At 39.1% G+C, this 17,168-nt stretch overlaps 1 protein-coding gene across 3 annotated transcripts in view; it reads left to right on the plus strand.

The window, feature by feature from the left end:
• The first annotated feature begins 621 nt into the window (after nt 1-621).
• KIAA1549 (KIAA1549 ortholog) overlaps nt 622-17,168 on the plus strand; it is a 121,247-nt gene continuing 104,700 nt past the window's right edge. For all 3 annotated transcript variants that reach the window (XM_087934910.1, XM_087934912.1, XM_087934911.1), the window contains exon 1: nt 622-1,845. In XM_087934910.1, the coding sequence (XP_087791036.1) occupies nt 1,683-1,845 (163 nt within the window). In that variant the 5' untranslated portion in view covers nt 622-1,682. The remainder of the gene's footprint in view (nt 1,846-17,168) is intronic.

The following is a 17,168-nucleotide window of genomic DNA, read 5'->3' on the forward strand; positions in this document are numbered from 1 at the left end:
CCGACCAACTTCAACTGGCGGGCAGGCGTCCTTCGCCTTCTGCTGAACCGCCTCCCAAGCAGGCGCTCCTTTACTCCCCCTCGCGGAGGGCCTGCCCGGCTTCTGGCCGCTAAAACCCGCTTTCCCTTTTCGCCGTCCGGCTTAGTGGACGGAACTGCAACGGGAAGAGGAAAAAGCGAGGAGCAGGGAGGAGAGGCGAAGTTCGGCCTTGGTGACGCCACCGCGATCTCGCCTTCCCTCCCGGCCTTCCCACCCACCCACCCATTGCTTTCCCTTTCTCTCTCTCTCTCTCTCTCTCTCTTTTTGTTCGTTTTGTTAATGAAACCCTGCCCCCGCGCTCCGCCCCAGCGCGCGCTCGCCGTGGGCTGCCCAGCCGAGGAGTTTGTGCGTCAGGCGGGCCCGCGCCCGCTCCCTCCCGGCTTTCTTCGCCGCTGCCCGGTCTGCCCCTCGGCACCCTCAACTCCCCGCCACGCGCGGGAGTGGCGCGCGCCCTCTCGCGCGTGCCCATCCAGCCACCAGCGCGCGCGCAGGTGCTTTCCACGCCTCGCCTTGTCTCTTCCCCCCCACCAGCCCACACGCCCCCGCTCCCGCTCCCGCCCTCTTTGTCTCCGCTTTCTCCTCCGCCTCCCCTCCCTTCTCCTCCTCCTCCTCCTCCTCGCCGCCGCCGAAGGAGCGTCACTGGGAAGCTGGAGGGTGGGCTCTTTGGAAGAGAAGGAGGGCGCAGAGAAGACAAAATGAGGGAGGCTTCCCGTTAGCTGCAGGAGCGCCGCTGCCGCTCCATCCCACGTGAAGAGTCGGGAAAGGCCAAGAAGGAACCGCGAGCAGCCGGTCCCTTTTCTTCTTCTCTCTCTCTCTCTCTCCCTCTCTCTCTCTTTCCTCTTCCTGGACTCTGGAAAAGCAAGAAGCCTGGACTGCCGGAATAGATCCGCCAGCTGACTTTTCTCCGGCCTCTGCCTCTCCCGCTTTTCCCGCTCTTCTCCTGGCATTTGCAGCCCCCCGGCTGTACCCGAGGAAGGGGCCTCGCCTCCCGCGCCCTGGGCCGCTGCTTGCCTTCCGCTGCGCCGCTTCTTCTGCCTTTGGGTTGCAACTCCCTTCCCCATCCCAGTTCGGGGGCTCCCTTTCTCTCTTCTCCAACCCCCCCTTTTCCCCGCCGCCCAAGCCTGAATCCCTCCGGTTCCTTTCTGTCTGCCCGCTCTGCCTTCTCCACATCTTGCGAGCGGTCTGGCTCCATCCATCCTTTTCGCGCCGGTTCCTTCCTCCCAACAGCGCCTCGGAACGGGATACACGAATCCACACCCCACCCTTTCAACGTAGGAGAAGCTCCTTTCACTTTATCGCCTCCCTCCTTCCCCCACCCCCCCCACCCCCACCTTCTTTTCCATAGTGCAGGTTCTCTCTTCACTTGTTCGCTTGACCCTGCCTGCTCCCCACAAGAGATTCCCCCCCCCCTTTCTCCCTTGGGTCACTTGCGGGCTTTTCCACATTGGCCCGCTTTCTCCTGCAATTTGACAGCCAAGGAAACGGGGGTAGATGTGGGGAACCCCCCCCACCTCCCCATGCCTTCGATGACTGATTGCTTGACCGCTGGTGTTGGATGTTCAGAGGAGAAAGTGTACAGCCCACTCAGCGATTTCGTCTGAGGGATGCCGGAGGTGGCTGAGATGATGACTTGATGCTTTGCCATGGATGGGTTGAGATGCTTCATGGTTGCCTTGGTCACGCTGCTCCTCTATCGCCCAGGTCCACCTTGGTGCACTGCCCGACACCTGGTGCTTTGGACAGGGTTCCTGGTATTGCTGCCCATCTTACTGTCGGTGCCCGCAACTCTGACTTCCCCAATAGCAGGTAAGGGGACAGAAATGGTTTGTCCTCCAGGTCCCAGGTTTCAGCTTCCTGGCTTCAGTGTCTCTTTCCAGCTTCTTTTGTTGAGCCTTGGGAAAAAGTCCTGATGTTTTACCTTCCCAGCAGATATTGTAGTCAAAGGCTTTTACAGAATCATTCCTGTCTTTCTCATCCTGCCTTCATTTGCAGGACAGTTATAAATAATGGTTTATCCACCAAATGAAAGTGTTTCTGGAATACTATAGGGATGTGCACTGTGAGGATGTAGAACAATTAGGCTTATGCCTCTCTCTCTCTCTCTTTAATGTATCATGGAAAGGAAATCTGTTTGCCTTTTGCTGGGCTTGTATGATTAAATCTGAGAATTACTTTCTTTCTAAAATTGTTTTTACAAAGGCAATATATTCTTTTATTTGCTGGTGAAGTAAATAACCCTCCATCCTTCTCTGTGTGAAAAGGGTAGGAGGCCCTGTCTGTTGGAATGAATAAGGAGTGGCTTGCTGCTTGTAATTCAATTGCGTTTGGAAAATGGATATGCCCCTAACAATTAATATACGTACATTAACAATGTATTTGGAATTTGCATTGTTTTGGGGAACGGTGAAACATTTTTTCAAAATAAGTGCTTAGGTGTTTGGAAAGGTCTTAGTATTGGTTTCTATATTCTGGGTGCATTTATTTGCAGCTCATTGTAGAATCACAAGGGCTGGAAATGAGAGCAACATATAACTGTACGGTTAAACCTTGTTCACATTTGTGTGTTCAAATGGATCTGGTTTTGCAACACTCATCCTAGTTTGCTAGCATTAAACTGCAAGTCTATTTTATTTTGCTTTCTACTTATAGTAAACTTTGAAATCCAGCTGGGTAATTGAATTATATAGGTGGTCTAAATAAATTAAATAAATCATAAAGTTGGCAAACACATTATCTAAATAATTTCCATTTCTAACACGATTTCTTCCCTTTTCCCTCCTTGATTGCCTGCCTGCCTGTCTCATAAAAAGAAAATACCACAGGAAAACCTTATTACAAACTTCCATGTGAACTGAAGTTCAGCACACCTGGAGGGTACTAAGAGAGGGTACTAAGATGGAGAAGTCTGATTTATCTAAAAGTTCAATTACTTCCAGGTACATTTGCCTGCCAGTTGAAACAGTTCTTATTGGCATACCAGTACTGATAAAAGTGATGTTGGTAAGATGTTGGCTTTCTCTAGAACTCACCTAGCTACAATTTGGAATTCCCATCCTGATTCTCCACTTGGAATGTTCTTTTCAGCAAATGGCAGAAAACACCTATCATACTTTTATTAAAAATTGAATGATCACAATACCTAAGCCTTCTCAGCTACAGTTGATGTCTTGTTTGAATGTTATGCTTAATCACAGAATAAGTAACATTTTGTCATTATGTTCCAAATACTAAGAAGCAACATTGGAAGAGAGCTGGGGAAATCAGAGTTGGATTCTCAAGATTTATAGTACCTTCAGGATTGAAAAAAATCAAGTTGGAGCTTTGAGAAAGGGCAAATTTCTTACTCTGGAAATTGAGGTGGATTTAAAAAAAAAGATGTAACAGCAGTGTGGATTGTGATTTGGATTCCTAGGGAAGGATTCAGGTTGGGAAAGAGATCAAGTGGATCAACATGTGTTGAGCTATGGTTTAGATATGAAATTGATATAATTGATTGAATAACCATTGTTAACTGCTGTAGTTAATGCAATTAGACATAACATATAGCATGATATAGATCACAATAATTTGGTTTGCTCAACATGTTAAGCCAAAGTAAACTTCTTGACATAATGTGTTGCATAAACAAGGATTGATCCTTGTGGACTTTTGTACGTTTCTAGGTTAGATTCAGAGATATTCTCGCTACCCCATTTCTAGCTGAATAGAATATACTGAGTGAAAGATGTGTCAAGAGATTCTGCAGTTTGTAGAGTATGGACATCTTTTAAAAAGCGCCTTGTCTTAATTATTATGCACTTTTATAATTTGTATATACTATTGTCCCTTGGAAATGATATATTGAGGCTGAACAAGCTGACTAAAATTTGGAATCTGCAGTTCTACCTTATCTGAAAGATACCATGTGGAGAAGACTGACTTATATATCCTACTGTTTGACAAACTGACAAGACTTCTAAGATCTCTTGCAAAACGAATGGCTGGCATTCTTCAGGTCTGCAAGGCAATTTACTTTATTCAGGTTTTACTACGCTTCAGGTCTTGTAGTCATTATTCAACTAGTGCAGGCTTTACCAAGATCTACTAGATAAGTTCAGCAAGAATGATTAAATTTTACCAGCACATTTATCCTAGTTCTTTTCTTTCTCCTCGTTATGTCAGGATTAACTGTTCTGCACTGACATTTTTTCCTTCTCTGAAGTAACTGTCTTCTGTGTTGTTACACATTTTCCTGTCTGCAGTCAAGACAGGTGGAGCTGCAGTGGAAGTTGAACAGGTGATTTGTGGAAAAGGTACCTGGATGCACTCTGGGAATTAGTTTGACACCCATTCTCAAATACACTCTTCCTTGCCTCCTTTTCTAAGCAGATCTGAATCTCTTTTCCATTAAGGAGGCATGGATATCTTTATAGGCATCTACTACTGGAAATGTGATTCTGTTTAGGAGAATTTGAATAACCTGATTTTGAAAAATCACTTGATTTGCCCAGAGAAATAGTTTTCAAAAACTTATTTTTAAATTGACTGAAAAGCCTTATCTATGGTTTGAACTATCCTACTGATAATTTTTTCCAGACTTCACAGTTTTACTTTTTTCAGCAAATAGATTTTTTTTAATTTATGCAGGTGGATTTTTTCTCTTGGCTTTGTAAGTATAAACATGTACTTGTTGAGTTATGACAGTGTTGTTGTTATTAATATTACTTTTAAAAAAGCTTCTATGTTCTGTGTTTTTGTTATAATATTATAATCATATTTCTTTTGCATATTGTTCAGAGTATTCTGCATGAATTGTTCCATTGTATAAGCATATTGTCAGTTTTAAAACAAGATATTTATTCTGCTATCTAATTTGCACTAAGCGTAGAGTTATCTTCTATTTTAACCTATTTAGCAAAAGTAGTAGCTTAGAGGTTAGATCGGTTATTGTATCAATCCTTCAAGTTTTTCAAAACAAATTGATATTGTAATAATTATAATGGCCTGTGAAGAAAATGAAGACTTTGGTGATAGCAATATTTCCTTCCTTCCTTCCTTCCTTCCTTCCTTCCTTCCTTCCTTCCTTCCTTCCTTCGACTTACATGCCAGTCCAATAGATAATTGACCGTAATCAACTTACGATCCCACTTCACTTAAAGATTAAAACCACTAAGAAGTAACTAGATAAATGAACAATGTTATATAGTAAATATCCTATGCTGCAGGACCATTGTATATCATTAATATTTGTTATTTTTTAACTGGTACATATTCTAACCATTCATTTAGTGACTATCCACAGTTACAGTGGCACTGAAAAAAATGACTTACAAGCAGTCCTCACACTTAAGTCCCTTGCAACATCCCCACAATACTATTATCACAATTCAGGCACTTTGCAACCATCAACTGGCCACGAAGTCAGTGAGGGAAGCTGGATTGACTTCGATTCGTTTAACTGCAGTGATTCGCTTAACAACCATGACAAAAAAGATCACAAAATCAGGCCAGACTCACTTAACAACCACCTTGCTTATCAAGGTAATTCTGATCCTGATTGTAAGGATAAGTTAAGGACTACTTGTACACATATTACAATGTATTTGGTCCAAAATTTGTTGAAGCAAACCCATATGTATCTTTCATGGCGGAATTGTTTGCTTAGAAGAGCAGATTCTTTGCCTCTTTTTAGACTAGCAAGATCATTTATTCGAAAACTAACTAATTAGAAGTTAAGACATTTCTAAAGCAAAGGTTGGTATGTAATTAATTGAACGTAACAACATGCCTCCCCTGACATTGACAGTAAATTTCCCTGCTCTGGGTCCCTATGTTTGTTGTTTGTATAATAATATAATTTTGAATAAGTATGTGGTTGGTTATATGCTTTGAACATTAAAATATGTCCATATTGCACTACCAGTCCTTTTACTTTTTAATAAAGCCATATTTTTCTATTCACATTTGAACTGGAAATACAGAGTTTTTCTTCCACCAGGGTTTTGTAGGAGAATAATTACTTCAGGACCAAACAGCTTTTAAAAAATTGCCTTTAATTTGGTTTTTCTGTTTTTTTAAAAACAATAAATGAATTTTAATTTTGTAATTTATTTTTAAGCATTGTTGGTTTTACTACAATGGTGTTATTTAGGACTGTTTTATTGCTCTTTTGTAAACTACCCTGAGCTTTCATGAAAGAGAGAATTAGTAAAATAATAATAATAATAATAATAATAATAATAATAATAATAGGAAGCAGTGGTTTGATCCAAGAAAGTAATGAAAGAGAGAATATGGGTGTTTTAAGAATTACCCCAAGACTTTGAACGATAACATTCTATTTATCTATTTATTTATTTTATTATTTACTTTTATTATTATTTACTTACTATTTATATGTGAACCAAACCAATGCTTTTATTAGTTATACATGCAGTTTTTAAAAAATTACATGTGTAGGAGTTACTATTTATTTATATGACTACAAGGAATTATTTTAAACTAGATTAATTTAAAGGGTTCTTAAATAAACCTCTAATACTTGTTATTAATTTTTATCCATGGTTTTTAAACATTCAATCTGGTCCTTGATAAAAAAAAAATCCATGAACTTAGTTTGAAAACTTTTACTAGACAGTAAAACAAATTATGATGAACCATAATTAAGAGAAGGGAAAATTTCACAAAAATAAAGTTTTGAGGTAATGAAATCTCCTAATACAATCCTACTCTGAAGTCTGGAAGGCTAATTAAAGCCTGCCTTTTGTTTGGACCATAATAAGTTGATCCTCTAGCACAGGACTGTCAAACTCGATTTCATTGAGGGCTGCATCAGGGTTATGCTTGACCTGGGGGGCTGGGTGGGTATGGCCAGGGTGGGCATGCCAGTTCGATGTCACTTGTGTTGGGGGCACCTGTGGTGGCCTGAGCGCTCTGCCAATGAAAACGGAGCTCGAGAGCTCGTGGCCCTCCCCAGCTCTGTTTTTGCTGGCAGAGGCACCACAGGCCAATCCTTTATTGTTTCCAGTGTGGCCCCATGGGCCAGATCTAAGCACCCCGTGGGCCGCATCTGGCCCGCGGGCCTTGAGTTTGACACTCCTGGATTATACATCTCTGTAGGCTCAATCGAGTCATCTTTCTAAATTTACTCCTTTGGTACTCATCCATCTAAATTCTTTACATCCACATTTGAAGTCTCTAGTTGTAGTCTGCATTTGGAGACAGGTATGATGAATGTGGAGGCCAAAATTTTTATTTCATTTTTGCCTAATATTATCTCCCCCCCACCCCCAATATGGCTGACTTCTTTAGCACTGGGGGATGGATTTCATTTTGCAGAAAAACGATCATTATCACAGAAATGAGCATTACTCTAGCTATCTCCTCACTTCTCTCCACTATAAGCAAGCCAAGTAACTTTCTAAATGGTGAACAATGACTATGGAGTACTAAACTGATTTAAATGGGATCCCTAATCTCCATGATCCTTGCCATGTAGTTAGAAGGACCCCTTTGACTTGCTATAATACTTTCCTTTGGCCATTCTTGATGAAAGATATATAATGAATCCACTTCCGGAATGTCTGTGCCCCTGTAGTTTGGGGCACATATCTATTCAAGGTGACTTTCATATTCATTTTGTAGAGATATTGTAAGAACTCTAATCTCTAGGCCATGTGAAATATTTTCTCACAGCTGTCTGAGTAAAATTTTATACTATAGAAATGTATGTATCTATGTACAGTATATATGCATGTATATACTGTATGTATTTGATTTATAAACTTCACTCCAATGGTTTTATGCAGTTACTGGGCTGTTCAGTAATTGGAATGAATGAATGAATGATTTTTAGTAGGATTTATACATTCAGTACAATAGGTTGCCTACTTATATACTGCAGTTAAACCAAATAACAATAATTTTGGGGAATTACATTATAAAAAATGGTTGCAAAGTTTGTTCTAAAACCTTGTGGCTAAATTTTTCTGTTAAAATCTAGTGATGGATTGATAGGAAATTAAGAGATGCTATATTTGGTTCTGAAAAGTAAGACTCATTTAATGAAGTAAATATAAACATTTCTATATCATTCCCATTTTAAAAAGCCCTCAAAAGTACTACACAATGGACCTTAATTCCAATTAAGCATATATTGTGCTATAATAAAGCTATATTTTGGGACATTGAGTTATCTATTGTTTCCTCTTATTTATAGTGAGCAACACAATATAGTTCTCAGTTTTGAACTGTTACAGCAGTTTTGCTGCTATAACAGATCACCCCATACAATTAAGGTGTAAATTGCTTAAGATGGCTAACTTAGTTTGGTCCTTCAGATGTCTAAAATACCCCAAGTGATATAAAATGCAATAATATTGCCAATTAATTATTAAGTATTCACTGTGTTCTCGTGACGCACTGCTACTAATCTGTTTACCTGAGCCAGCAAGCATACCATTTAAAAAACAACAACCTGTTTTATAAACTCTTATTTTTTGTTCTTTTTCTGTGTATGATTTCTAAAGCTCAACAATCTCATAGCTGACTACTGATCTCTTGGGTTCATTTATATTCCATCTTTCTTCCAGGAGCTCAATATACTTCTATATATAGATAGTGATAGGTTTTATACATTGTGCTAAGCTATCATTTTGTTAACCTTGGTTGTTTACCAAATCACAGCTGATTATCTTTACATCTTTTACTATGCATAAACTGTAATTTAGAAACCACCATCCTTGCATGCATGCACAACCTGTAAAAATGAATTGGTGGCTCAGCAAAATTGTAAACCAAACCAGTGATGGGTTCAAACTCTCCCAAAGAGCTCTGTAGCTGAAGGGAGTCTCGAATCTGAATGTCCACAGTTCTAGATTGCAGTATATATCTAGCTATGGGTTGTTTTTTTTTATTCACCCCTTCTTCAAGAGTATTTTTGTCACTGAATTTTTCACATGTAGACATCCTTTGTGAATACAAATAACCAGTTTTGCTTTATGAAACTGACCTTTATATCCCATTCAAATGGAAGGAAAATGAGGACAGTGGTGAATGTATTTATATGAAGAACTTGAAAGAGTGCAGTAAGGTATTCTTCACTCTTTGCAGAGTATAACCCTGTTACATTAGAGCAATTGATTTGTCTGGAGAATTTCCTACAGAGAAGTTCATTAACACAGCATGGAGCTGAGCTGTAGGCTGGACCTTGCTTGGCATTAGATGCAACAGCAAAATCACAGAAGTTTAAAGTAGTGTATCCTTAAAAGTGTGATCCATCCCTTTGAGTGTTCTGAAGAACGTGGTGTCAGCATCCTTCAACTTGCTGATCTTAACAAAACATTCCATTTAAGAATCACTTTGATTTGCAAAGGGAGACAAAAGAATAATCAACAAAAGCAGATATCCTTTCCTTCTTTTCAGTCACTGTCTTGGAGTCAAAAAGGGAACACCCACAATTCTTTTCTTGACAGCCATGCACACACAAAGCATCCCTGTGGGAGACTACAAAACAAGATTTATCATTGACAGTTGGCTGTAGACTAATAAAGGTGCTCCTGGGAAGTTTATATTTCAGGCTGGGCTTTCAGTTCACGGATGACCATCTTGTTTGGGATTTGATAGCACGAAAGTAGTTAAAATCCCTCTTTCTGTGACAAAGGGACCATTGCCATCAAATCTGTCTCTTGAACACATGGCATTCTTTTGTTTCTGCCTTATTTGCGTAATGACGATAAAGTTAGGTTGTCAAAGATAGATTTACATTTGTATAGATCACAGTGACTGGCATGGTTTTCTGCACCGAAAATTAGACTCTTGCTGGAAGAATTTGATTTCAGTATAACAAATGGTTAATTTATTTCGGTGTCCATTTTGACAGTGAAAGAATAACTTGCTGCACATTGGACTCTGAAGCATGTGATTAGACCTCACTTTTTTGTTTGAAACATGCACACATTCAAATGTATTTTTCCTTGATCATGGCTGACTCCTCTTGACATGGAGAGGTCTATTTTTCTGAATGAAAGATATCCACTATAAGGGATTTTACATATTAAATGTGCCAAAAATGTGAGCTTGGCAAGAGAGGTAGCAGGAATAACATAAGACTAAGGAACAGTTGCCATATATTTGAAACCTCATGGGTAAGATAATTGGCTGATATATCTATGACGTGTGCTACAATCATGTCTTTTTTCTTTTGAGATATGAAATAAAATATATAGGGTTCCTGTTTTGAAGACAGATGCAACTCTATGTGACCTAGGAAAAGTTGCAGTTGCTTTAATCTCAAAAAAGGTGCTGAGGTATAGCAGAATGTGCCCATTCATGACTGAAAACCCCTTTTTACTATCAATCTAGAAGATATTAAGCCCTGCAGAGTCCTAATGTGAACTCATTTGCCAGTGATTTCATACCACTTAAAATCAAATCTAGAAACACAAGCTTGAATTTTAGGACTTCCTGTGCATATATTTCCTTCTTTAAGAACTTGTAAATAACGGAACATATGCTTTGGTAGAACCAGTTTTGTTACTATTATTTTTGTTGATATTTTATTATTGGGATAATTTTATGGACTTTCTTGTCCTCTATCTAGAATTTATTTATTTATATTTCATACTTTTCAACCACTCATCTCACTTGGAGGGGGGCTCTGGATGCTGGAGAGTTTAATCAATAAAATTAAACATTGAAATCAGAATAATTTAAGATTTAAAAAATTATAAAATAAAATTATAAAAAATTCAAAAGATGAAGAATTCCAAGCTGGGGGATTAACATTTATTAACACAGGTGTGGTGGGGTTCTCATGGGGCCAGCCAGCCCCATGGTTGTGTGCGTCCCTGTGTCCCCCACACAAGGCTACGCAGCCAAGTTTTGACCCCTTTGCAGAAGGCCAAAAGATTGGGGAATTTCCTTACGTCTGAGGTCAAGATGCTCCACAATGCAGGGACAGGGGCAGAAAAGGCTCTCTTCCTAAGACCCCAGCAGCTGAAATTCTTTAACTGACAGTGTCTGCCACATATCTTCCCTGCCCGAATGATTGGGAGGAGAAGGAAACAGTTAAGGAACAAGAGTTGACTTGGGAGTAAAGGCACAGATGGATGGTGAATAGCCCCTCCCATAGGGAATAAAGAGGAGCAAAGGGGGAGTGGTATTTGCAGGAGACAATTAGTTCAATTTATTAGGTGAAGATCTGTTCCTGACTTCTTGCCAAGTAATTGCTGCTACACTGTGGTCTTTGGAAGATATCGGCCTGGCAATTCTCCAAGCCTGATAAAGGTCTGTAGTTGTGAAATCTCATGAAAGACTGTTTGCCAGGACTTTGCTGGAGAGGAATTCCCTTTAACCTAAATAAAAGGAGCTTTTATCGGGACAAGGAGTCTCCTTTATGATCTTGGAAAGTCTAGGTCAGAACAGGTTGAATATGCCAAGTATTCATTGTACCTATTATTTTTTGAGAATATCCTTCTACCAAAGCACCAGGTACTAAATCCTATTATTTATTAATTAAGGTATCTATTCCACATATGTCTCTCCCTTTCTTCTGGGAGTTCCAGGCACTATACAAAGAGGTCTCTTTTAGTTTCCACAGAGAAAAGATCTTTGAAGTGGACAGTGTCAAAAACAAATGCCCGGCTCAAAGTTGCCCAGTCAGCTTTGTGGTCAAGCAGGGAACTGAACCTGGGTCTCAGCTGTCCAAGCTGAACTATTTAATTGCTATACTGGATTTCATGAAACATCTTAGATCTCCTTTCTAAGTAAGGATTGCATTGTGAGTCCTGTAATTTAAGTTCTGTAGAAATTTACAAATATGTGGAATTTTGTGGTGTCCTAACCATTTTTTCTCCCAACCTAGGATGGCCAAAAGTAGTTTTCTGAAATCATGGGCTTTTCTAAATTTGAGGACATCATTCGCAGGCATAGCCTGGCTATGCAGAGAATGCTTTTTGTCTTGGAGCAGATGAGTTTTTTAGAGAGTTGAGGCCAGCTGTGAAGTGTTTTGAGTAAAAGCAAACTATCCATCAAAGATTTCTTAAGTCTTCTATTACAGTGGACTGTGTCTAAAATAAACGGTATGTAACAAGGTTCTGGTATCATATGTGCACGGAACTTCTCAGCTGTCAGGATGGCCATCTTTATTTGTTGTACTTTGTATATAGTGTATCCTGGTATGAGATTTTTTCTTAATTTAGGGGCTGCAGTGGGCCATGGGAAAGGATTGAATTACACACAATGTAAACTGTATTCTAGAGTTCAGCATCTGTCCAAATTCAAGATTCTGTTCATATAAATTACAATGGTGGAAAGACTTTATTTTGAAAGTCTAGCTTTTCATTTGTGTTTTGTAGTGAATTATTCATTTTTTTATGTCAGGTAAGGTTGTGATACTGATACTTTGGCATATTTTGAAAGTTTGATCTTTTTCCTTGTTCAATAAAATCAAAATTTGCATTTTTAAAAAATTCTATGAAATTTATATTCACTTTTTTTTAGAAATTAAGGAGAAACTGCCTTTTGCATCAAAAAAGAAATCATAGCCATGTTACCATGAAAAAAAAACACAAAGCAATTTTTGGGTAATCAATTAAGAACAACAAGTGGCACAAAAGAGGGCAAAGTTTTGAGTTCTACAGAAGTCATAAACATTATATTTACTAGTAAACATTCCTGATCCTAACTTGGTGTTGGAGGTAGAGAATAATTTCTGCTATAGGAGCATATAACAGTATGAAAAAAATATATGACAAAACTTTGATTCTCTTTGGAAGTATTGAGAAACACAGTCAATTTGGCCATGCGAAACAATATGATGTGCTCATATTTCTCTCTTATCCTTCTTATCCTCCAGCCTACAATCTGGAATTTGATCCTGATGGGCTCAAGGTTGACTCAGCCTTCCATCCTTCTGCAGTTGGTCCAGATTATTGGGGGCAACATGCTGACCCTGTAAACTGTTCAGAGAGTGCTGTAAAACAGCGTTCCCCAACCTTTCTGGACTGGTGAACCAGCAGTGGTGGTGGGGAGAGGAGATAGTTTTGCGTTCACATGCACACAGCTTTCACAAATATGCCCACCACTTCCATGGACCAGTTCTGGAAGCGTAGACTGGAAGCTGGGGACTTCTGCTGTAAAACGCTATGGAGAGGTACATAAGTCTAAGTATTATTGCTATTTCTATTGCTAGCCCTGTGAGGTGGGTTGGGCTGAAAGACTGATTGGCCCAAAGTCACTTAGCTAAGACTATACTTGCTAATATATCTGTGCTGAGGGGTTTGGAATTTGCAGCTTGTTAGATCCTACTAACTCAGAATTTCCAGCACTTCCAGTTGTGATTGGTTACAAAAAAACACCTCTGTAATGTGATCTCACATCTTAGGGGTCATGTATTTTCCAATCCTACTGTACAACTGATTGCCTTGAGAACCAAGATGCTCTACCACATTATAGTACTGATCCCCTATAAATAGACATTTATAACGTAGCCAAAATAATTTAGGTCTACCTTGCCTTTTTCATTTCAACAACGCCTGCTAATTTGAAAAGGCTAGGACTGACAAAGGAAATTGTTTTTCACTAGGGGATAGTCTAATTTAGCTGAACAACATGTCATCTCATCTTAATGTTCACTTCCATGAGAATCTTACGTAACTTTGTAGGCTGGAAGTTTTTTATTGGTAGATGACAGTTTCTTGCTTTGAGCTATTTTCCAAATATAGTTGTTACTGATGACACAATTTTTGTGTCTGGTACAGAACAAAGTAATCAGAAGTATATAAACATACTGAAATGATCTAGGCTTCAGTAGTATGTGGAGTTTGAGGTTTTAATAGTGTTAATTATTGCAGGCAATTAATGTCACACTCATCAAATTGTAGACCATCAAATACTGTTCAGTTATTAAAAATGTGATGTATGTTACACATATGTAAAAAGTCAACAGAGAAGGAATTCCCATTTACTTTAACAGAGCCCACATTGCTTGGGTGAGCACATATTTAATCTCCAGATTTAAATATGTGCTGATAATTGCAGGATGAATAATTGGGATTTCTTGACTATTTGTCAGGCTTCGGGCCACCTGATCCTGGAATTAGAAGTCTTACAAGCAGTGTTTCAGGGAAACATCCCTTGGTAAAGTCTTTTATCATCTGTGCACGAGCTTCTCCCCTTGAGGCAGGAGGACCTTTTGATATCTCTATAGTGTTGCTGTAATGGGCCACTCTTTACTTCCGACCTTGCGTGATTGCAGGTGTTTGTCTGACATGAAATAAACAGAGCAAATCCCCTAAGTATATTGTAGTGCAGACTTCCTCCAATCCAATATATGCAAGCTCCCCACAACAGATAATCATTTTTTGTACTGCTTTGCATAATTCATTGTAAATATAGTATCTGAATATTAATTCCCAAAACTCAAGAGGTGGCAAGATTATTAAACTTCCAGTGTTCATTACAGGTGGTCCTTAGTTAATGATCACCTGTTCAGCGACTGTTCAAACCTACAATGCTGCTGAACAAGGGGGACCTATGACCAGTCTTGAAGTTCCAGTTGTTGTAGCATTCCCACAGTCAAGTGATTACAATCCAGGTGTGTGGCATACAGTTCACATTTCCAACTCTGACAGCATCCAATGGTCACATGATTGCTATTTGCAATCTATTTTGCCAGCTTCTCACAAGCAAAGTCAATGGGAAAACTGGGAGGAAGCTAAAAGGCATGGTCAAATGAGGTTCTTGCTTAATGACCTGTAATGATCAGCAATGGAAATTCCTGTCCCCATTACCATTGGTAAGCAAAGAATTTACTTCTGGCACTATTACCTAAATACATTCTCTCAATACATCTGTGCCTAATGTTTTCTGAATATTCTGAGTATTCCAGCAATTGGTACCTGAAATGAGAAAGTTGTTATCATGTTTATCAAACTGAACTGCAGTTGAAACCAGCTTCAAATTCTGAACTGAATTTGAATTACTATGGAGCATCTATTGTTTATTATAGAATTTATACCTTTTTTGTTTATTCCCAAACTCATGGTTTAATTTCATTGTTCATTTCTCAATACAGAATTGCAAACACTTTCTAACCTCCCCAAATCCTTTAAATATGTGCTAAATAAATTATTGGATTAAAAAAATATTGGATGGCTGACACTGGCTTTTAAATAAATAAATAAGTAAATAAATGCTGGTCTTGAAACAAAAATAACTAGAAAATTCTTCTCGGTTCAGGCTGAATTAGTTCAAAGCCATCTATTTTGCCATCCTATTTTTTCTTGATGGTGAAAATAATCCCAACACTCTCTATGGATTACTTAGTGAAGTTTAAGTTATATATTATATTTTTAACCATCCAAATAAAAAACCCCAGGCGATCATTTAACGTATTAAAGAAAATTCCCATTCATTACTTTGGCAACCAATTACAAGGGAATTATGGCCATCAAAATTAACTGGCGTCATGGATTCCCAGTGGCTTTTGTTGATCTTCAGCTAAATGAGTTGTTTAGCTTTGATTCACTATATTTAGCAGGGTTTTTTTTTTCTTTTCGCTGAGGTAAGCACTTTTTTTCCATTAGACATGGGTGGAATTTTTATTAGGTAGACCTAGTCTGGTTAATATTTTCCTTACTGTCAAATTAAATCTTCAAAGTTACAGTGACAGCATTAAGAAGTATCAGCACTTTATAGGAAATTATGTTTGGCACCCTTATGTTTCACCGTGGGCTGCCTGTATCTTCGCTCACTCTTCCAAATAATTCTTCTCATTCCTTGCTGCCTTGGAATTATTGCAATCAAAATATTGCAAATAAGAACTTACTCCAAAGTTCTGGCATGTTCTGAGAACAAAAGACGCCATCAATTATTTAGTAAACTTTCAGAGGGAGGGGCAGGCTGTAACAACACATCCTTCCCTTAAAATTATAAATATGCCTTGCAGTAGAACAAAAAGGAGAGATGGTACAAGCACTTTGCTGCTGATACTATTTGCATCTAAGCATAGATCCAGATGAATGACACATTTGCATGGATGGCAAAAGCAAAGAACAACTACTTTTCTATCCCCCTACTTTGTGTATTCTTGTGGATTTGGCCACTTTTCTATAATTGTAACCAGTTGTTTAGTACTCAGAGTTATCCTCCCAGTACGGGCTTGAGCAGTGTTTGGGAAAATAAAAGGGATTGAGTGGGAGAAACCAGAAGAAAAGAGGGATTCTTCTTTTTCTGGCCCATGCAGGCCAACATTGCCTTTCCTTCCAAAGGAAAACTGAAAAATGTATCTGGCAGTTAGGTTTGGAAACTCCTTTTTACTAATGCCTGAGTCTCAGGGATGTTTGGTAAAAGGTAAAGGAGTCCCTGCTGATTTTTATTCCACTACTCCTTGCTGACTATTGGTGCTCATCTCCATTTCAAGGCCATTGTGCCAGCACTGTTCAAAGACATTTCCGTGGTCATCTGGCAAGCATGATGTCATAGAGCACTGTTACCTTCCTACCAAAGTGGTACCTGTTTATCTACTCACATTTGCATGCTAGGTTTAGCAGGAGCTGGAGCAAGGATGGGAGCTCATCCCGTCACATGGAACTCACATCTTGTTGGCTGGAAAGCCCAGTGTCTTAATCACTGAACCACCACATGATCCTTCTGCAATTTGAAAGAGACCTAAATATTGTGCTAAAGAATGAATAGAAACAGTAGACCCAATTTTTCCTAATTTGATCTAGCATGCCAACCCCACTTAGATAATGTAGATGATTCCAGTAGTTTTCTCTAAGCCCCCCCCCCCATGTGCAAACATGCAGCATCTTCCATATGCCTCCTGTTTTCCAGGAAATACAGAATATTTGAGTCTTATGGCACAGAATATCTAGCTCTTTTTGCTGTAAGACAATTGACTCCCAAAATTAACTGGCTATGAGTTTTTGCTTCAACATTTAAGCATTGCTAGGCTGAGAATCCTTGTTCTAATCCTTGGGGAGCTTCTGCAGCCCATCACAATTATCAGTCTTACTCATGTTCTTTATAAAATTAATATACTCTATATTGAATATAAGGCTTTGGAATGATGATAATCTTGAGCTGATCCTTGCACATAATGAGGGAGGTTGGCTCTTTTTCTTCCTCTTTATCCCATTCTATTT

Source organism: Pseudonaja textilis, chromosome 5, assembly GCF_049901715.1.
Source record: "Pseudonaja textilis isolate UNSWEBS1 chromosome 5, rPseTex1.2, whole genome shotgun sequence".
Classification (NCBI taxonomy): domain Eukaryota; kingdom Metazoa; phylum Chordata; class Lepidosauria; order Squamata; family Elapidae; genus Pseudonaja; species Pseudonaja textilis.